General features: G+C 46.4%; 1 protein-coding gene across 1 annotated transcript; it reads left to right on the top strand.

The window, feature by feature from the left end:
* The first annotated feature begins 1,830 nt into the window (after positions 1–1,830).
* LOC135388586 (small ribosomal subunit protein uS15) lies at positions 1,831–10,949 on the top strand. Its single transcript, XM_064618213.1, has 3 exons — positions 1,831–1,938; positions 2,328–2,540; positions 10,651–10,949. The coding sequence occupies exons 2-3, from the start codon at positions 2,355–2,357 to the stop codon at positions 10,918–10,920; spliced, it is 456 nt and encodes a 151-aa protein (XP_064474283.1). The 5' UTR covers positions 1,831–1,938; positions 2,328–2,354; the 3' UTR covers positions 10,921–10,949.
* The last annotated feature ends 7,287 nt before the right edge of the window (positions 10,950–18,236 follow it).

Here is an 18,236-nt window from a genome sequence, read left to right as displayed (position 1 = left end):
AAGTACCGCCTGCCACTGCATTTCAGTGATGTGCATAGTTTTCCAGATATTTTCTTCGTTGAGTTATAAGAGCGTAATGGCTACTGCCCCCTCATAACATCAGACTAAGCTGCTTTTACCACATAAAGTTACAGTAAATAAATGCTCCTTAGAACTGGGGTCGTGTGTTTCAGCAATGTTCATGTCTAGTGCAGGAGGCGGTCTCTTTGTGGGAGGGGAGGGAGAGGAGGAAACCTTATGTTTAACCTAATGATTTGGGGGACCCCCCACCTCTGGATCTGTCTCTGATTTAGTGCCGCCACGGTCCCTGGACCCCATGGACCGTGGTGCCGCTTCTGTTACTGCACTATCATGCTAGATTCATTTTCAGGTTCCACTTTTGAGCTCCCCAAATAAATTGTTTGATCTCTACATGCAGGGATTTTGCGCATGATTTCCATTGTGGATTATGTTGGGATTCCGTAGTGGATATGCCTTGCTGACTTTTCTGGCCTCTTTGGCAAGTGTTTTGGAAGGTCATGAGTTTTCTCTTTTTCTTTTCTTTTTTTTTTTTTAAGGTGGAGGGGGTGTTGGGAAAACCTCTACATGTGTGCGGCTCCCCTGACTTTTTCGGTGATTTTGGCAGTTGTGTATTTTAGGGGATGGTTAACTAATCTTTGTGGAAGGGGAGGGGGGGGGATCAGTAGTTTATCTAGAACCGCGGCAAAATTGTTGAGCGCATATGTCCAGGAGGTTTTGCTGAAGCCAGGGAATCAAACTGACACGTTTATCGGTCTGGTTCGGGTTTGGACAGTAAGGGTTCAATTCCGGTTTAGCTCTGGAGGGCAACTATAATGGTTCAAACCACAGCTCACGAACTGCTTCAGGGACCACGGGTGGGAGTGGGAAAGAAGCACAACGGGCAGGCTAGAGCACACTTTCATTTGTGTGGTAGAGTGCATGAACTGGACAGGAAGACATCAATGGTTGTTCAAGATGTTGAGAGATTTTGCACGATATGAAAGACAAGATTAGTAGTAGTTACGACAGGAGCATAACCATGAATTACCAGTTTGGGTTGGCTGCCCGAGCATATAGCTCATGCCGTAGTGGTTAACTAACCCACTGGGTTGTTCGTAGAATCTCTGCAGCAATATAACAGTCAACCAAGCCTGCTACCTTGACCTAGGTCATTTATATTGATTACAAGTCAGGAGACGTGAACACACGCTATTCAGCAAACGACGGTTCATGGTAGTTTGATTGGAATATTCATGTGTATGTCTATACATAGTAGTCATAACAGTTTTCAGTTGCCATCTTTATTGCTATTTCGTGACTCCAGGAACTACAGAGCATTCCTGTAGGGCATAACTTTTTTGGCAAGCAAGTGGAAGGCTATGAAGCTAATAAAAGAAGAAAAATAAAATGGAAAAAAAAAGTTCGTGTTCATGCACAACATGCAAAGTTCCGCCCGTAGTTCCGTGTGAACCGTTAGTTGAACGGGTTACCGGTATTTTTTTTAACGGTTCAGTTTCGGTATGGTGGGCTAGTTTCGGTTCAGCTACAAGATGGCGTCGACTGGTTCGGTTCTGTTCCGGTTCGGCCAAAAATAACTATTCAGGTTCAGGTTCAGGTTCAGGTTCAGGTTCGACTCTCTGGCTGAAACTTCAAAAGAAAAACACGTTACACATAAAAGAAGTAAGAATCGTGATGTACTGCGACCACAATTTTTCTTTTCTTTGTGCTCACCAATGCCACGGCGTTATAGCTCACACTTGAACACAAAAGCAACAAAAATTTTCTGCAATTTTCTGTGCTGAATAAATTTTTTTTTCAGTGACTTCGCTGTTGATTTCCATTCCCAACCGTAAAATTGGCAGAGATGCACACGAAGGCTGGCAACACTGTCCTTTTCGTTCTTGGTTTAGTGGCGTGTTCCACGTGTGTTACACGGTGGTAAGTTTTTACAACATATTCGCAATATCATGCATTTTCAGCGAGAACTTACTGAACACGTTAATAAAGGTTGCTAATCGCATTCATTATGTGGTAATAGTTGCCTCGCTAATAGTTGAAAATTTGGCTGTTGTGTTCCTTAGGCTTACGGTGCCATCGCCTTCGGTGCTGCGATATTGATGCTGTGATCCTGTAAACACCGCGTTAATATCACTAGTAATCGCCACGACTATACAGTATGATTTGGTTAGTGTAACAGCTTTGTTAAAGCGGGGATACCTAGCAGTACGCCCTCATAATCGTAGTTTCCTTAGCCGTGATGTGTGAAGCTGTTCAAGTACGCTGGTAGAAACGGCTCATGAGCCGGTATGTTTTATTGTCTATCGCAGAAGGAGTACGACTAAGCAGGAGTCAAAATGGGTCGTATGCACTGTGGTGGTAAAGGTATATCTCAATCTGCTCTGCCGTACCGGCGAAGTGTTCCCACATGGCTGAAGCTGACAGCGGACGACGTGAAGGAGCACATCTACAAGTTGGCCAAGAAAGGCCTGACACCGTCGCAGATTGGTGTCATTCTTAGGGATTCCCACGGTGTTGCCCAGGTAAGCAGCACACGAGGAGGCGTGCATTAGGGAATAGTGATTAGGTATGCATTGTGTTCGGCAGTGAAATCGTCATAGAAAACATAGCGCACTAATCACGCAACATATGGTTTTGAGAACCTTTATTCCCAATCAGTTGAAAGCACCGTTTCAGGTTCCTTGCATAGATTGAGATTGTATTACAAAGTCTCAATATTTTACATGAAGCGAGACACTCTCCCATCACTACCCAAGTGACTAGGAAGTGTGATCTGTGTCTAGTTTAGGTGCACCACTCGATTTAAACCTTGATCTACATTCCTGAATGTAATTATGCAAGTAGCATGGTACTCTCGAAACATGCGTGGGTAAGTTCCGTATATTCCTCCAGAGACGAGTTTCACGTGGGAAGTGTCGCCAGCCACGTCTCGCACGCCACCTCCATGTGCCCCTCGTTTAACTGGTACTGCTCTCGCACATCTCCCGCTCTTCCCTGTCTGCTTTTCACCTGTTCCTCATGCCTGTTGCTAATAGACTTTTTTCACATACGCGTCGTATCCTAGCGTGTCTCCAGCGAACAACACTCTGAGTGTGTCGGAACAAATCCGCGTGGGTAGAACAAAAGACCAAAACCGGTCCAGAATGGGGCCGACGAGCTCGTGCCGTTATTGCAGTCTTCCCATGTCTCTTGTCCCCGTACTGCACCATCTAGTGAAGACTGAGATAACCCTGTCTGGTGCCATAAGCCATTGTGAAAAAGGTCCATTGCGACCATGTTTCCATGCATTTCACCAGATTACACATTAGGTTTCTATGTATTACACCAGACCTGAAAGTTTCAAAATTCTCCTCTGAAAATCTTTGCCAAACTTATACATAGAGCCGAGTCAACTCCGCCGGCAAATTTAAGGACTTCTGTGATTGGCAGGCGCATGATGACTCGGAGTCACAGCGTAGTGCACCTGCTTGCTGCAGACTGTTGCCTTCATACTGATCATGTTGCAAAAGCACAGATCGGAGGCATCGTACTTAGAGCACATTTACGTGCTTTTAACAGACACTTAAACTATTCACGCTAAAAAAACACTTGGATCGGCTTCCCTGTCTGCCTGGCGTCTACCACCCCCTCGTGTGCACCACTGTCATTGTGCGGGCCACATCCTCCGCTTCTGTGCCTGCAGTTCTTGAGTTTTCTCGGAGTATACTTTACTTGCTTACAACAGTGGCACTCTCTGTGTGGCCCAGCATGGTGGAAATGTGGTTGGATGGCAGTAAGGGTAAAATATGATATGTCTAAAAGGAATAAAATGGTGCTTTGTAGTGCACAAATACAATTCTAGCAATAGCTCGAACATGTGTGAATGTTCATATGACCATGTAATAGATAAAGTGTGACAATGGCCGTTAGTGTTCTCCACTATGATCATCCACTGTCGCAGAACGTTCCTGCCAACTTCTAGCATTATAAATTGCATTCTGCCTCAAGTTTCAGTAAGTTTGAAGTTCATTAAAAGGCACAGCGGTAACAAATTACAAATGTGGGGTGTGCATAGTGCTTGAAACCACTTTGAAGGGAAGCTGCAACGTGCAGTAGGCCTTTTCCACACCTCAAGCGAGTCACTCGTGGTGTACACCAAACAGTCTCGCGTGGGTCGTATAGTGGACCAGAACTGGTTGTGGGATGAGTTTGCGTGGTGTCCCTCCTTCCTTCAGCTCCTAGCCATTTTGGGCCACGTATAGAACACCAATGTGGCAGTTAAGTGACCTAAGTGTGGCACAGCTTTTTCTTGGGAGCTTTCAGGTGTGGAGTACGTAGAGGCCTCTGCAGAGCAAAGCTATGCAGTTCTGCTAGCAGACAACCGTGCTGGCTGATGCGTGCATTTTGTTCCAAGTGCATGCAGAGAGAGAGGGTCACAACAGAAGGAATGCAGCTTTCTGTACGAAAGTCTTGTCTCATTAGAATTTAGATGCACCCTGCATCTCTATTGCCGGATACTTGCACATTGCTCTTCTACGTACTACGATGCCCGCAGATAGCCATTTTAGAGTTTTCTTAAGTACCTGCTGCTAAAGCACACCTTCTCCTATAGATGTCCACATTGACTTTTTTTAAATGCAAGGTTTGATATGCATCACTCTGGAATTACTGTATTCCCCCGCATTAGCCAGCATGCCGGAATATTCGAGGGAAACTGGCCTTTCCCGGCATGCCTCAAAATTTGAGGTCTGGATAAATGAGACCAATACAGTCAACCCTCGATTTATGAACACCCTCGGTTCCCCGAAAAATCGTTAATAAATCGAGGGATTCATAAATCGAAAATTCCGTTAACTGAGTACTATCGAGCAAATGGAACAGTATTTCCGAGTTGGGATTGTGTTTATAATGCCATATATTGTGTAATTTTGCTTTTGACCATGCCTTCTGCTGTATCAATCTCACAAAGAACGGACGTTAGCGCATTCACACTCTGTTTATTATGCAATACTAAATTGTTTAATTTTGCTTTGGACCATGCCTTCCGCTGTGTCAATCTTGAAAAGAAGAGATGTCAGCACATTTGCACTGGACTTCGGTAAAGGCATTCGGATTTCCTCCGGGATTTTTAACCTCCGTTTATTAATCTCCGGGTGACAGCGACCACCTTATTCATCAACTGAGGTCAGGAACACTTGGTCGCACCTTGTGCGACCCCGGAAAACCCGTTTGTTGTTCGGATTTCGAGGGGTTAAGAACCGAGGGTGCAATACCTGGAAAATGTTTTGTCCGTTCAGGCGTCATTCATAAGACCACGGAATTATCCCTTTGAAGGTTTCTGTTGACCTCGGAACGATCCGTTCATAAATTGAGGGCAAAAACGCTGGGCAACTCCTAGTTGGTTCCCAGAAATTCTGTTCATTATTCGAATATCGAGGTTCATAAAACGAGGGAAAAATGAATGGAAAAAGTTTGGTTCCCCGTGCTCGTGTTCATAAAACGAGGGAATTCATAAATTGAAGGTTCATAAATCGAGGGTTGACTGTATTTGCTTCTCTAATAAAATTTTATTTACTTTCTACACTTTTGCCTCTCTTTGGCTTTCTCAGTCATGTGGTCTTGTTTAGTTTGCCACACCTTTGAGACGTTCATTCATCTTCACATTCGGTGTCACTCTCCGTGTCGGTGAGACCCGTATGGCAAGCACTGCGTCCGAACAGTAACGAGACACCGTCCCACCAGAAATCAGCAAGTGAACTGACCCCCGTACATGAAAGATAGTGCACTGGCCAGGTGACCCGGATACACAATGGTCCCCTACATAGTCACTTGAAGTGCAGCCATGGTTAATCCGTTTGGGAACCTAGTCTTTGTCCGGATTCGGGTCGTGGGGTTCGTCGTCTTGGGGACAGAAAATTGTTCCTCCATCCTTCCAGGAAAACTCCCCCAAGTTTTCCGGCGTGCTGGCTTCCCCCACTTTTTTGCATCATGCCAGCTAATGCGGGGGAATACGGTATCAGTGTATTATTTTGTCGTACCTGAGACGTCCACATTCTTGATGCATTTTGCTTGGGTTCTTGTGCAAGGACTAGTACAGGTCTGATACTTTGGGACACGATTATCCTCATTCATGCAGAGTTAGATTTTCCTTACTTAGAACCAGGGTGTCGAACCGAACCCGAACCGAAAACCGTACCCAAACCGTTATTTTTGCCGGAACCGAACCCGAACCGAAATTTTTATGACACTGTTGAACCCGAACCGGAGCAGAACCGTAAAAAATAATAGCGGTAACCGGTTCGCAACAAAACGGTTCGGACATAAAAGAAGTCAGCATAAGAGTTCCCCTCTATCCCCGAACGAAGACACATTGGTATCATCATCACGCGCCTATGGATTTCAGAAATGTTCACCTAGCAGTCAGACGACGACGTATAGTAAGTATACTTTCAGCGTCTTTTTAACATGTTGAAGCGCAGTTGTCCTTGTGAGCGCCGCGGCTAGCGCCCCACGCACGCGGTGTGGCGTCTACTCTTCAGAGACGAGGTGCCACGCGGACGAATGAAACACGAATGGAGTAGGCCAGTTATATAGCTCTACAGGACGAATATGTGATCAAATAAACGCCCAAGATTTCCCTTTACACGTGAGCAGTACAAATTAAACAAGTCAGAAACATGAGAAGTGGAGAAGGAGCGTACGCAGAACGGTGCCTGTTTGATTGGTCGTGGTTTGAAAAGTAAATGTGGTTCTGCTTATTGGTAGCGCAGTTGTGTCGTGACACACTGCCGTTGTGTTGTGGATTAACTAGTACACTGCTGTGAGCTCGGGCAGAGTAAGGCTGGCAGGCTTATTTTCGACATGCTTCAGTACGGTTTCAGATCGATTCACGAAGGCGATTGCGAAGGCAGTGTGCCAGCATGTACTGTCGTCTATGTTACGCTGTCCATCTTATTAGGCTTCCTTCAAGTGTATTTTGCTGGCACTGTGCGTGTGAAAAAAGAGATTTTGGGAACAGAAAGTAGCAGGACTACACCACTTCAACAGCGTGAACTCTAGTTGCAATAAGTGTTCATCCATTTCTCATTTCTCTCGCTAAAGGGCTACCTCACCGCTAGAGACGTCAATGCAGACAACAGCAGTAAGCTATTAGCCATGCATTTTCTGATAAAAGCAGTTTTATGGAAAATATAAAACGGAAGCGTTGAACCGGTTCGGGGCTGCGAACCGGTTCGATTTCTGGTGTGGCCGAACCGGAACTGAACCGGAACGAAATCAAAACAACGCGAACCCGAACCGAACCCGTATTTTTTGCGGTTCGACACCCTGCTTAGAACGAACGTGGAAATTAAGGGAAAATGTCTTATTAAGCAGATGTCTTACCAGACACCTGACTGATCTCTAGGCATGAAAGGTGGTGAGATCCCCCCACAGCTTCAGATCAAGTGGGGCGACTGCCCCCTTGATCTCACCTTTCGATGTCCCTACTTGTTGGATATTCCTCTCGTAACATGTCAGAGCTACACTATCAATCATGGCTGCTCAGTTGTTGAGATGTCCCTATTCGTCATCCATTACGAGCCATTACGATAGTTGTATGCTTTTCTATTATGGTAGGGACTTGGTGGCTTGATCCAATTCTTTCGTGGAAGGGGTTTCAGCAGGAGCTATGCAAACTAAGAAGAGCCACTCCTATACGCTCTGCAAGTAACCGAGCGTTCTGCGCATATCTCCTTTCCCGGTTACTCCACTCTGAAAGCCCCATTGGCTAGGGGGGCGCCCTCCCTCTTCCCTCTCACTGCCTCCTCTCATGCGCAGAGACGCACTTGCACAGCGTATAAACCTTGTTCAAATTAGTCTTATTTTTTCTTTTTCATAATCGGATAGTTGGAAAAATATTGTCTTCGTTCTAAATGTCAGAGTGGCAGGTATCATTGGCTGCACAGCTTTCAAAGACATGGGGCAATAATGGAAGCAGTAGAAATGAAATGTGAAAACTGACTGCTTTGGTTGCTTTTAGAGATGGGCGAACCGAATCCGAATCCCAGTGCCCAAAACAGCGAATCGAATCCACCAACCACGTTTGTTCGTTTCTTTTCAAAATTGGTGCCTCCGTAGTCTGCCGAAAGCCTGATTGGCCGGTGGGCCCGGGGTGCACCAAAACCACAGCATAAAGCTCCAACTTTACAAGTTTAAGATCAACACGGTTTAGCTTTTGATTGTTTCTTAGTTTTATGGAAAGAATTAGTGAGAAGTTAGAATTAGGGAGACAATCCTCGTTGAAAGCCTTTCTATCTTTCTTTAAAGGGCACTACAGAGCTCCACGAATATTCTCCAATTATTATGCTCTATCAAAGAACGTGGCTCACGATATCGAATTATGAAAGTCATTTACTTCTAGCGAGCGTCTTTACCACGAAACAGTGCCATTCAAAGAGCATAATCCGCGCGAGTCTCTCCTTCCTACTTGGAGAGCACCTATGTCACACATCTCGCATCTCTCTCACGGAGCAATATAGCGCGGAAAACATAGTGTGCACATGAAATAGAATATTGTTGGCTTTTCGTACCTTTTGATCTGGCTACCTTGAGATTGACAAGTGTAAATGTGTTTAGAATTGACCTCACTTCCCGATACTACAACAAAATCAATGTATAGGCGTCCCGCATTTTGAATGGTTGATGGTGCGCGACGTCAAAATGACGTGTGGCTATTGTCGCCAGGGCATCGCAGGGCGGCAGCGCGAGCGCGAAAGAGTGCAGTGAATATTCAGTGGGTTTGGAGCCATTATTTACTTTTTTGCTATAAAAATTTTTGCTGGACGCCACTATAGGAAACGAATCACACTGCATGAGAAAAAAAGTGCACCTTGCATACCTGTTTATTGCCCCTTTAAAGGGGTTGGACAGGTTGTCCCACGTTACCCCAAGGTTTTTTGCACTAATTTGAACCTGCATTGAAAGTTTCACAGTGAAAAGAGTAATAGAAGCGGAGAAAATGGGCATCACAAATACCGAAACTCATGCGGCTCTGACATCACAGTGCATGCCGCTGCCAGTGAGGCAGCACACGAAAAGTCACATGCCTGTAAGAATGGACACAACTCTGAACAGTCTGACGTTTGCACTTTGTTTGGTGGCGTGTTCGAGGGCTTGTATCTCGCTAAGGAAGACACGTAGAAGAATAATTCTTTTCTCTTCTGTATTCTTTCGTGCAGTACAACGCGTCCATATGTCTAACGAACCACATCTATGAAAGTGTCCCAACCCCCTTCAAAAACTTTGGAATGAGTGCATGTCCCGAAATATTCATCATGGAGTGGGCGGAAATCAAAAACTGACCTTCGCCAACAGAGGCTGCGTCGCAAAGCAGTTGATCTGGCTGATGTGGTTCCCACTGGTCCTTGAAACCCTTGAATCCCCAGGAATTTGAAAATGTCAATATCAGGGACTGGAAAACCCTGGGATTTTCCCACAGTCCTCACAAAACCATTGATTTGCATCTTTTTAGCTGCATGTGCAAATCCAGCTTTTCCAGATTCAGAACTACAGCTTCGAAACCACAGGTATTAGCACTTGATGCAATAGGAATCAGCAGTGGAAACGACAAGTGCAGGAAATGAGTGGTGCCCTGCATTGTATTCATCAACCTTCCTTTCAGTCCTATGATCTTTAATGTTCAGGATTCATCAATCAGTTTGTGAACGCATCACTATTTTGCAGTCGGCATGTATTTGCTCGTGTGATAACTGTAGCTTATAAATATTTTAGTGAAATGTTGAGGCCCTGGTCATGAACTGTGTTCTGCATCCCAGGTAAAATCATGGCAGAGTCTTAAAAGGTCCTTAAAGACTCAAATTTTTGTTCCAAAATTCAGTGAGAACCATGGGCTAACAGATGAGCACTTACTGGAATAACCTCCCATCGCTCCAAAGCATGTGGCTCTCTGACATGAAATGAGCACAGTTCTGGTTTTGGCTCAGTTGCGTAGCGAAATTCATCTATAGATATTTGGATGCATGCGCACGCTTCAGCACTAAAAAAAAGGAATGGCTTTCAACTAGGATTGTCTCCCATTCTCCTATCTCGCTTTTGCCCGAAATCTCCTAATCGAGGGTTAATTCACGAATTTTAGATAATTAGTCATCTTGCAGACACAAACTCTCTTCGAGAAGATGTCCTCCTAGCCCTATAACTACTGTAAAAAAAAAAAAGAAAAAAAGAATGAGTGCACCGGCGGCATAGCCGAGCGGGTAAAAGCCGGTGGTGGTAGCCAAGGTCCTCATGAAGACTGAGGGTTGTGGGTCCAAATCATACCACCAGTGTGTCTGAGGCTACTACCACAGTGCTGTCTGAGGTTTCCCCTGTGTTTTCTGACACACTTACCAGTCTGTGCAGTGCCTCCAGAAGTCTGCCCAGCACACATACTAACCCCCTCTCCTTCCTGCTGTCCTCTTTCCATCTATCCACGTCTGTACACCGCTCATACCAACAGTTGCTTCGTGGCACTATCGTGGAATAAAAAATGGAGAAAAGACACCTTGTATAAAAAGGAGATGCACTTCCCAAGATTGCTGAGCAGAGTTGGTGTGCATACCGCTAGTTGCGTGTACAAAAATTTGAGTAATTCGAGGAAACTTTCTTGTTTGCTAGGTACGTTGGGTGACAGGCAACAAGATTCTGCGCATCCTAAAGGCGAAGGGTTTGGCCCCACAGCTGCCCGAGGACCTCTACTGCCTCATCAAGAAAGCAGTTGCCATCCGAAAGCACCTTGAGCGGAACCGCAAGGACAGGGACTCCAAGTTCCGTCTCATCCTGGTGGAGAGCCGTATCCATCGTCTCACCCGATACTACAAGACCAAGCGTGTTCTTGCACCTTCGTGGCGTTACGAGTCCTCCACGGCTTCTGCACTTGTGGCCTGAGTGATTCATTAAATGTGCTATCCCATGTAGCTATGCTCTCAGTGTTTTTGCCATTTTTTACTCAGGCTCTCAAATTTTGCAGAATTTTGATGCTTTAGTAGTTTAGCAGTAGTAGTAGTTTAGATGGGGCAGACGAGTCCGAGGTCAGAAGACAGGATGGAGGATAAGGACAAAGGTACGGAAGGGGATGGTCAAAACAGGTGGACAAATAAAAGGAGCAATAGAGAAAGTGGTTCATTGTCTCATCTCAGGGACAATGCGGGCAGCGAGGGGAGGGCCGTGTACGCGCACGACTAAGAAACTAAGGGTGGGAACCCCGCAACGGAATTTTGCGATGATTACTTCAATACGCCGCGATGGAGAAAGAAGGGAGGTCCAGCTGGACCGAACATGGCAAAGTTCTTGGCGAGATAAGGACGGGTCATCTGCGGATTGGCGACTGAGGAGATCAAACTGCTTGAAAATCTGGTACAGAATACGGGGAAAAAGAGGAATGGCAGCAAGGGAAGCAGCTTGCAAGGCCGCCTTGGCAAGGGCATCTGCAGTCTGGTTCACAGCGATACCTGCATGTCCTGGGGCCCATGGTACGACATTCGTGGATGTCAGCAGGAGAGAAATCTAGAATCAACTGGAAAGATGGCGAATCAGGAGAACCGAGCTCAGAAACGAGAAAAAGGCTATCAGAGAACACGCGAGAGGAGGACTGAGGCACCATCTCCTAGTAAAATACCCAAGAATTCTGTGAAGTAGATGGGAAGAGAATTTGGAAGGGGGCCGGAGAGAATTGCATGTACGGTAATTTCACGCGTATAAGCCGCACCGCAGGTAAGCCGGAGCACGCGTTTTTAGGAACGTTTGAAAATTTTCTGACAGATAAGCCGCACTCGCAGAGAGGCCGCTGGCAATTTGATGAGACCGATTTGTGCGGCAATAGAGACCATAGAGAAGGCCATAAACCCATACGCCGGGGTCGGCATAGTGTACAACAGAGAAGGTAAGTTCTAAGGTTTTACGAAGGTCGGATTGTGCCCTTGTTGGGCGTTTTTCATGGATTGATGGGTCAGTGGTCTTCCAGAAGACGAGACCACTTACCACTTTCGTTAAAGCTGCTTGAGGGAACGCACCAGGAAGACCAATCTATACTGGAATGTGAACCAGTCTCTGTTACGCGCTGTTCCAGAGGCACTGCCGGCCCTTTCGAAACCGGCGTATGGAGAAAATACCAGGAAAAATACTCATCAGACAAGTCGCACCGGTGGATAAGCCGCAGAACGCGCGTGAGAAAAAAAATCGCGCAGCTGACAAAGCTGCCACGTGTATTAGCCGCGGCTAATACACGTGGAATTACGGAGGGAAATTACGGGCGGGGATGAAAATGCCCCCTCCCGACTTCTCCTCTTGGTCCAATCCATCCGTAAAAATGGGAAGGTGGTGTTGGAATGAAAGAAGGGCAGGGCGGAGGAGAGAGTTTAGGAGTATGACATGGCACGAGCCACAAGGAAAGACAGAGGTTGTCCTGAAGATGAGGGAAGAACTAGTATTCGGGCTCAGATAGAGATCTAAGAGGGATATACAGAGCGAGAACATGGCAGAGACAGAAGATCCTCAGCAAAGGCTTGCTGCGGGAGTGCGCGGGATCTCCACTGGTAGTTGCAAAGGGACCGCGTGGGCAGATTAAGGAAAAACAAGTCAAGGAACCGCGGGTTTGAGAAAAGGGTTCAGTAGGTCCATAAGGAGTCGGAGTGACGCTACGGCAATGGTCCGGGTGTTACAACAATGTGGAAAACAACTCACCATAAATACTCCTCTACGCTTTTTATGAACACCTCCAATGTATGAACACCTATGCCTAGGAACATACCCAATGTCAATGGAAATGTCCTGCTACCGACCTCGGTGGCTCAGTCGGTAGCGTGTTCGCCTTCTGATCGCGGGTTCGAACCCGGCCGAGGACGCCAGCAACTTGGTGGCAGGGTACAAGTATCAGTAAGGAGGCGGAATACGGACGAGAGAGGCACGACACTGCTTTCTGTATAGAGCACAAAATTTGGGGTAGACAGTGGAACACCGAGGCAAAGGCGCGGCGCTTTCCGCTCTAAGAGCAGTAGGGCCGCAGTCTGAATTGGGGACGGCCGGAAAAGAGAATGTAAAGAAAGGAGGAAAGTGATGGGGCTCTTAGGTTAGAGGAAGACGAGTGGGCACAATATTTCCGTCTGGGCCGACTTCGTAATTTTTTCCCCCCGCTACAACTGCTTTGCGGTGGGCGCCAAGCGATGCCACCATCGCACGTAGGCCGACTTCACTCGCAATTTTTTTCTCGCTAAAACAGCTGGGTAGAGGAAGTGGTGTTCCTCTATATGAGTCCTGACCGGCGATGATGGAATGTCCCAGCGGGCAGATGGTCGTGGACTCACGCTAGGACGGTGCCGGTACAACTGTCGTACCAGCGAGGCACCTCTTTATCGTCTTCCACGGGTCGCCACATCACTCCCCCCCTCAGACGCGGAGCTCCGCTTGCCCACGCAGTTAGTAAGGGCAATCGTGCAGAAGGAGTCAATGTTGTGGGGTGATTGGCCAGGCTTGAGAAGGGGAACCACCATAGCGGTCTTCCAGACTTGAGAGACGTCGCCCCTTTGCCAGCTGGCGTTGAGCATTCGCGTAGTCTCTCATCCGGGTCGTCTCTCAGCACGGCGACGTAGGGCACAGAGTCCAGCGTATTCGCTGTCCACCGCAGAGAACTGAGCAGGTATACGGAAAGCCGTCGTAGCCGCCTGTACAGCGTTGGTCCCGGTGTCCCGGAAAATGCGCTCGTCTTCCAGCGTGCCGCTCAGAGAGACCGAGTCGATGGCCACCTTGTACTGCTGCCAGTCCGTTCGCATGACAGGATGGGACGTTGGGAGCTGGCGAATGCCCCTGACGCCAATCAAAACAGGGAGGTGGTCGACCGAGTGTGTCAGCATCAACCCGCCGGACCATGCTGCCTAGCTAAGGACGCTGAGGTGATCGTGAGGTCCAGGCACGACGAGAGGAACGCACCGTAGAGAAACGTGGGTGAGCCGTCGTTGAGGACACAGAGACTGTGGTCTGCAAAGAAGCTTGCGAGCCGCTCTCCTTTTGCATCGGTGTGGGTAGCTATCCCAGATGACATTATGAGCGTTGAAATCGCCGCACAGCACGAAAGGCGGGGGAAGGCTGGCAAGGAGCGCGGCCAGGTTATCGACATTGTAGTTGACTGCCAGCTGGAGGTAGAGATACATGATTGTGACATCCAGGGAGCCCAGGCGAACTGAGCAGCAGACGTACTCGCCGAAACCTTGCGCCTGCACGTCGCGCTGAATGGCCGGTGTGTCAGAACGAACGAAAATGGCAGCGCGGCTTCCTGCACCATGGGGCTCAGAAACATGAGTAACATAATTAGACAGACGGAAGTCATGCGACAGTCCACATTCCGTTCTTGGTTCAACGAGCTTGGGGTGCAGGAGGGGTCACCCAGTCGGCCAGGACATCTGGTCGGGAGCCTCAGGCATTACACGGTCCCTGTACCCTGAAAAAGCCTAATGTTCACTAGATATGACTGTTCTCGCATTCTTGTTATGCTGCGACAAAACAAAAAGCTTTTGTGTCAACCCATGTACATTCTTTTTGCAATCTCCTCTCGTCATTCTGGCAAGCTTGACGTCAAATAAAGTAGTCATTGCGGGTCCTAAGATTCTGTCGTCTGCTTCTTGTCGTGTTTCCTTCGTCCTCGAGGGAGATAGCGTATAAGTTATATGTATGCAGTATTTTGCTTTACATTCTACACCTTAAACCTTAGCTCTCCCTCGCCTACGTTCTTCTAGTTAACTTTCGTGACCAAAAACGCCGCAAGAGGCTCCGAAGGCCAAGCCGCCGAACATCACCGACGCCGACCAAGGAACAGTCGAGAAATTGTCGCATGCGGGTGTACTCAGCGGTTGTCTGTCAGACTCGTATGCGGGTCCCGCTTAAGTGTGGGGGAAGGAACCCCTTTCGGCAGCTTGGGAACGATGCAAGAGCCTTTCGGGAAGTTTTGTATGACGGGGACAGACCTATGTAGGAAAACAATGAAGGAGTCAGGGGACACGTTCTGCGAGATGCGGGGACGTACGGTGGCCTGGAATCACCTCGCGAACCATAGCAGAATAATAAATAAATGATGTAGAAAGATGGTACCACCAACTATTCAATGACTCTAGATACAACCCAGTCTATTTCCATTAATGTTTTTTTATGTAGCACCCAAAGTGATTTTCCACGTAAAGTGGAGTTTAAAGTTAGAACGTGTTCTTGCTCCAGTTTTGCAATAGTCAACAACAGACAGCAATGCAATAGGTGTAAAGAGAACAAAGTGGGGCGACATGTGAGCTTTACGTGTAACAGGTGCATTTTACTTATGTATGCGCCTTTTTTGGCGGAGAATGACCCACCACATCATCATCCCATTTATGTGTGTGTGTGTTGTAATACAATTATGAACACTTATGCTGTTTATAATTGTTACAAAAGAGGCGTACGCCTCCCGTTTTGAACAAATCAGGGCAGATAACGATATCATTCGTGATGATAGTTGGCCAGGAGCATGCTATGCGGTGAAGTTCATTTTTAAGAGTGTGGAGTGGCGCAAATCTCTGGATGAAGTCTGACGCACAAGAACGTCAACGTATTAGTGAGCTTAGTGCACTATCGACTTTGCGCACGTAAGCGATAGCGTACGATGCGCGAAAACTATTCTCTGAAATGTGATCGGTGATCACTGAAGGGTGGAGGACTTGAGGTACGAGCTCCAGTGGTTGATGCCTCAGTCAATGCTTATCCGCAATACCTAGTTATATGCAAGTATGACTACTAACTTAACTACTGTGTATGTAGCTACAGGGTTTGCAACTACTTCAGAAAAAGCACTACAAGCTTTGCAGTTACTCTGCTGCGTACACCTTTCTAGCAGGGCTGGGCATGTATTACAATACTTTGCATTATAATAGTATTACTGTAATACATTTTTGTATTTGTATTACGTATCATAATACTCCAGTAATACTTTTCGGTTTCTGACGTGTTCGTTCACCCCACCGTTTCTATTTTCGTTATTGCTGTATTTTCGTTTCTGTTATCTGTTTCTGATACCGGCCCTTCAATTTCGTTTCCGTTACTGTTTGCGGTAATGGAACGGTTGTTACAGAGCTGCGAGAGGACAGCTCTTCCGTCTCTGTCAGCACCCTGTTTTGCCCAAGTGCCTTCGGTGTCACGCGTATACACGACACAAGTATTTTTACGTCGTTGGGATGCGCACATTTTGCAAGATTAAAAAAATGTAGGAACATGTCTTCAGTCACTCGGAGTCCAGCAACTCAAGATGAGCGTAACCTTCATTCAATGTCGCATTCATAAGCAGACGCTCTCAGTAGTAAATAATACTGTCATGGCCACGGTGAAATTAAAAAAAAAAGAACAAAGTACAAAATAAGTAACTAAATAGTAGGCGGGATATGTTTATTAAGAAAAAAAGGAAGGAAAGAGTAGCCATAGGTGGCTGTCATCGTCGTGCTATGGTGGAGTATATTCATGTGTTGATGTCATGGAATTATGACGACTGGGATCATGTAAGCGACGGATATACCCTGGAGATCCAATATTGCTCTTTTCTTCCATGCTTTCGTGTAGTATTTAGAGCGTTCCAGGGAATGGAGTCATAAAAAAAAGAAAAGAAAAGTCACTCAAATGTCATCGCACAATTCAGGAACAGTCATTACCCGAATTCAATACCGGACGATAAATTCGTTTGCGTTTCTGTTTCCGGTAATGGAGGACCGTGGTATGCGTTTCCGTTATCGTTACCACCTCCAATTTCGGTAATATACCGTTTCTGTTTCCGTTACCATTACCGTTACCCTTCCCTGGTGACAATCCGCTCATGCAGGTAAGCGCACCACACGTTTTAGGTCATCCACTTTTTGAAAACCTACTCCTCTGGGGATTAGTCAGTGCACCTGCTCGTCAATGCGACAGAACACTTGGGACCATACCTGGGTAGTAATGTCATTACTGTAATGAAATTACAGTAATGAATTACTTTTTCTGGAAATTTGTAATGTAATGCATTACATTTGACATTATGTAATTTGTAATGTAATGTAATTACATTTGGGCAGTAATTTTAATGACATTACTCATTACCTTTTACAAAAGAATCGAGTGTGTGTTCTGTGTTGGCACTTTACGGAAACAGAGTTGGGGACTGGCGAGTTAAAAGAATTCCAACGCCCACTATGAACGGTGACGCACTCAATCGGCACGTGGAACGTCACTTCCCTTCCACAAGCCAGTTGCCTTAGTTGAAGCACCCATAAGCAAACGTTCTTCAGGTCATGAGAGAACTGATGTTCTCAGGGTTCGAATCCTACAGCTGGCTAACCTTCTCTGTGACTTCCATCTTTCATCGTTCTCCAGGTCAACGGTTCGTAGCCTTGGAGAATCATTGCGGGCCCCATCCTCCGGACAATCTTCCTGTTGTCGTCATACATTGTGTCATCTTCGTCTCTACATTATGGAACGATACGCCATACGTGGCACACTAGCCTGACACGTAGAAGAGACTGATAGAAGAGTACAAGCTAACTATTGTAACATTGTCAGCATACATTTCCCCGAATTTCGGGGAAGGCAAGTTTCGTCAACTTTTGTGTTTTTGTCCCCTGTGCTTTCCACAAAACTCGGGAACATGTATGCCAATAATGGTAAAGTAATGACTTTGTAATGTCATTACTTTTTTGTAGTAATTGTAATGTAATTTCATTACATTTCAATTGCAGTAATGGGTAATGTAATTTAATTAAATTCTAACTGGAGTAATGAGTAATGTAATCTAATTTTATTTTAGAAGTAATTTACCCAGGTATGCTTGGGATCTATCAAGACGAACATCATGGAGACCAAAGATGCCGTTGACGACGATGTGTTCTTCGAGTTCCCGACTGCCCCAGCCCACTGCTGCAGCTATGGCGCATGGGTGCCAGACAAAGCTAGAAGTGTTAAAATATACCGATGATCGAAAGGAAAATATGTCCATGCTGCACGACTACATGGCGAAGTCCGTATTTCTAAAGTACAACACAAATTTGTGTTCCTCGGCGCCAGTGGAGAAACTATTTTCGTCAGCCGACCTCATACTACGGCCCAACAGGCGAGCTCTCGACGATGCACTCTTCGGGAAATTGCTTCTTCTCAAGTCAAGCACTGTATAAGTAATAAGCATATTGCATGATGTAGTACGTTGTGTTTTGCCGCAACTGTTGCGGCGA

This window comes from Ornithodoros turicata, chromosome 3 (assembly GCF_037126465.1).
Source record: "Ornithodoros turicata isolate Travis chromosome 3, ASM3712646v1, whole genome shotgun sequence".
In the NCBI taxonomy this organism is placed as follows: Eukaryota; Metazoa; Arthropoda; class Arachnida; order Ixodida; family Argasidae; genus Ornithodoros; species Ornithodoros turicata.
Note: the sequence above shows the minus strand (reverse complement) of the source record. Positions and strands in the feature narration are given on the sequence as shown.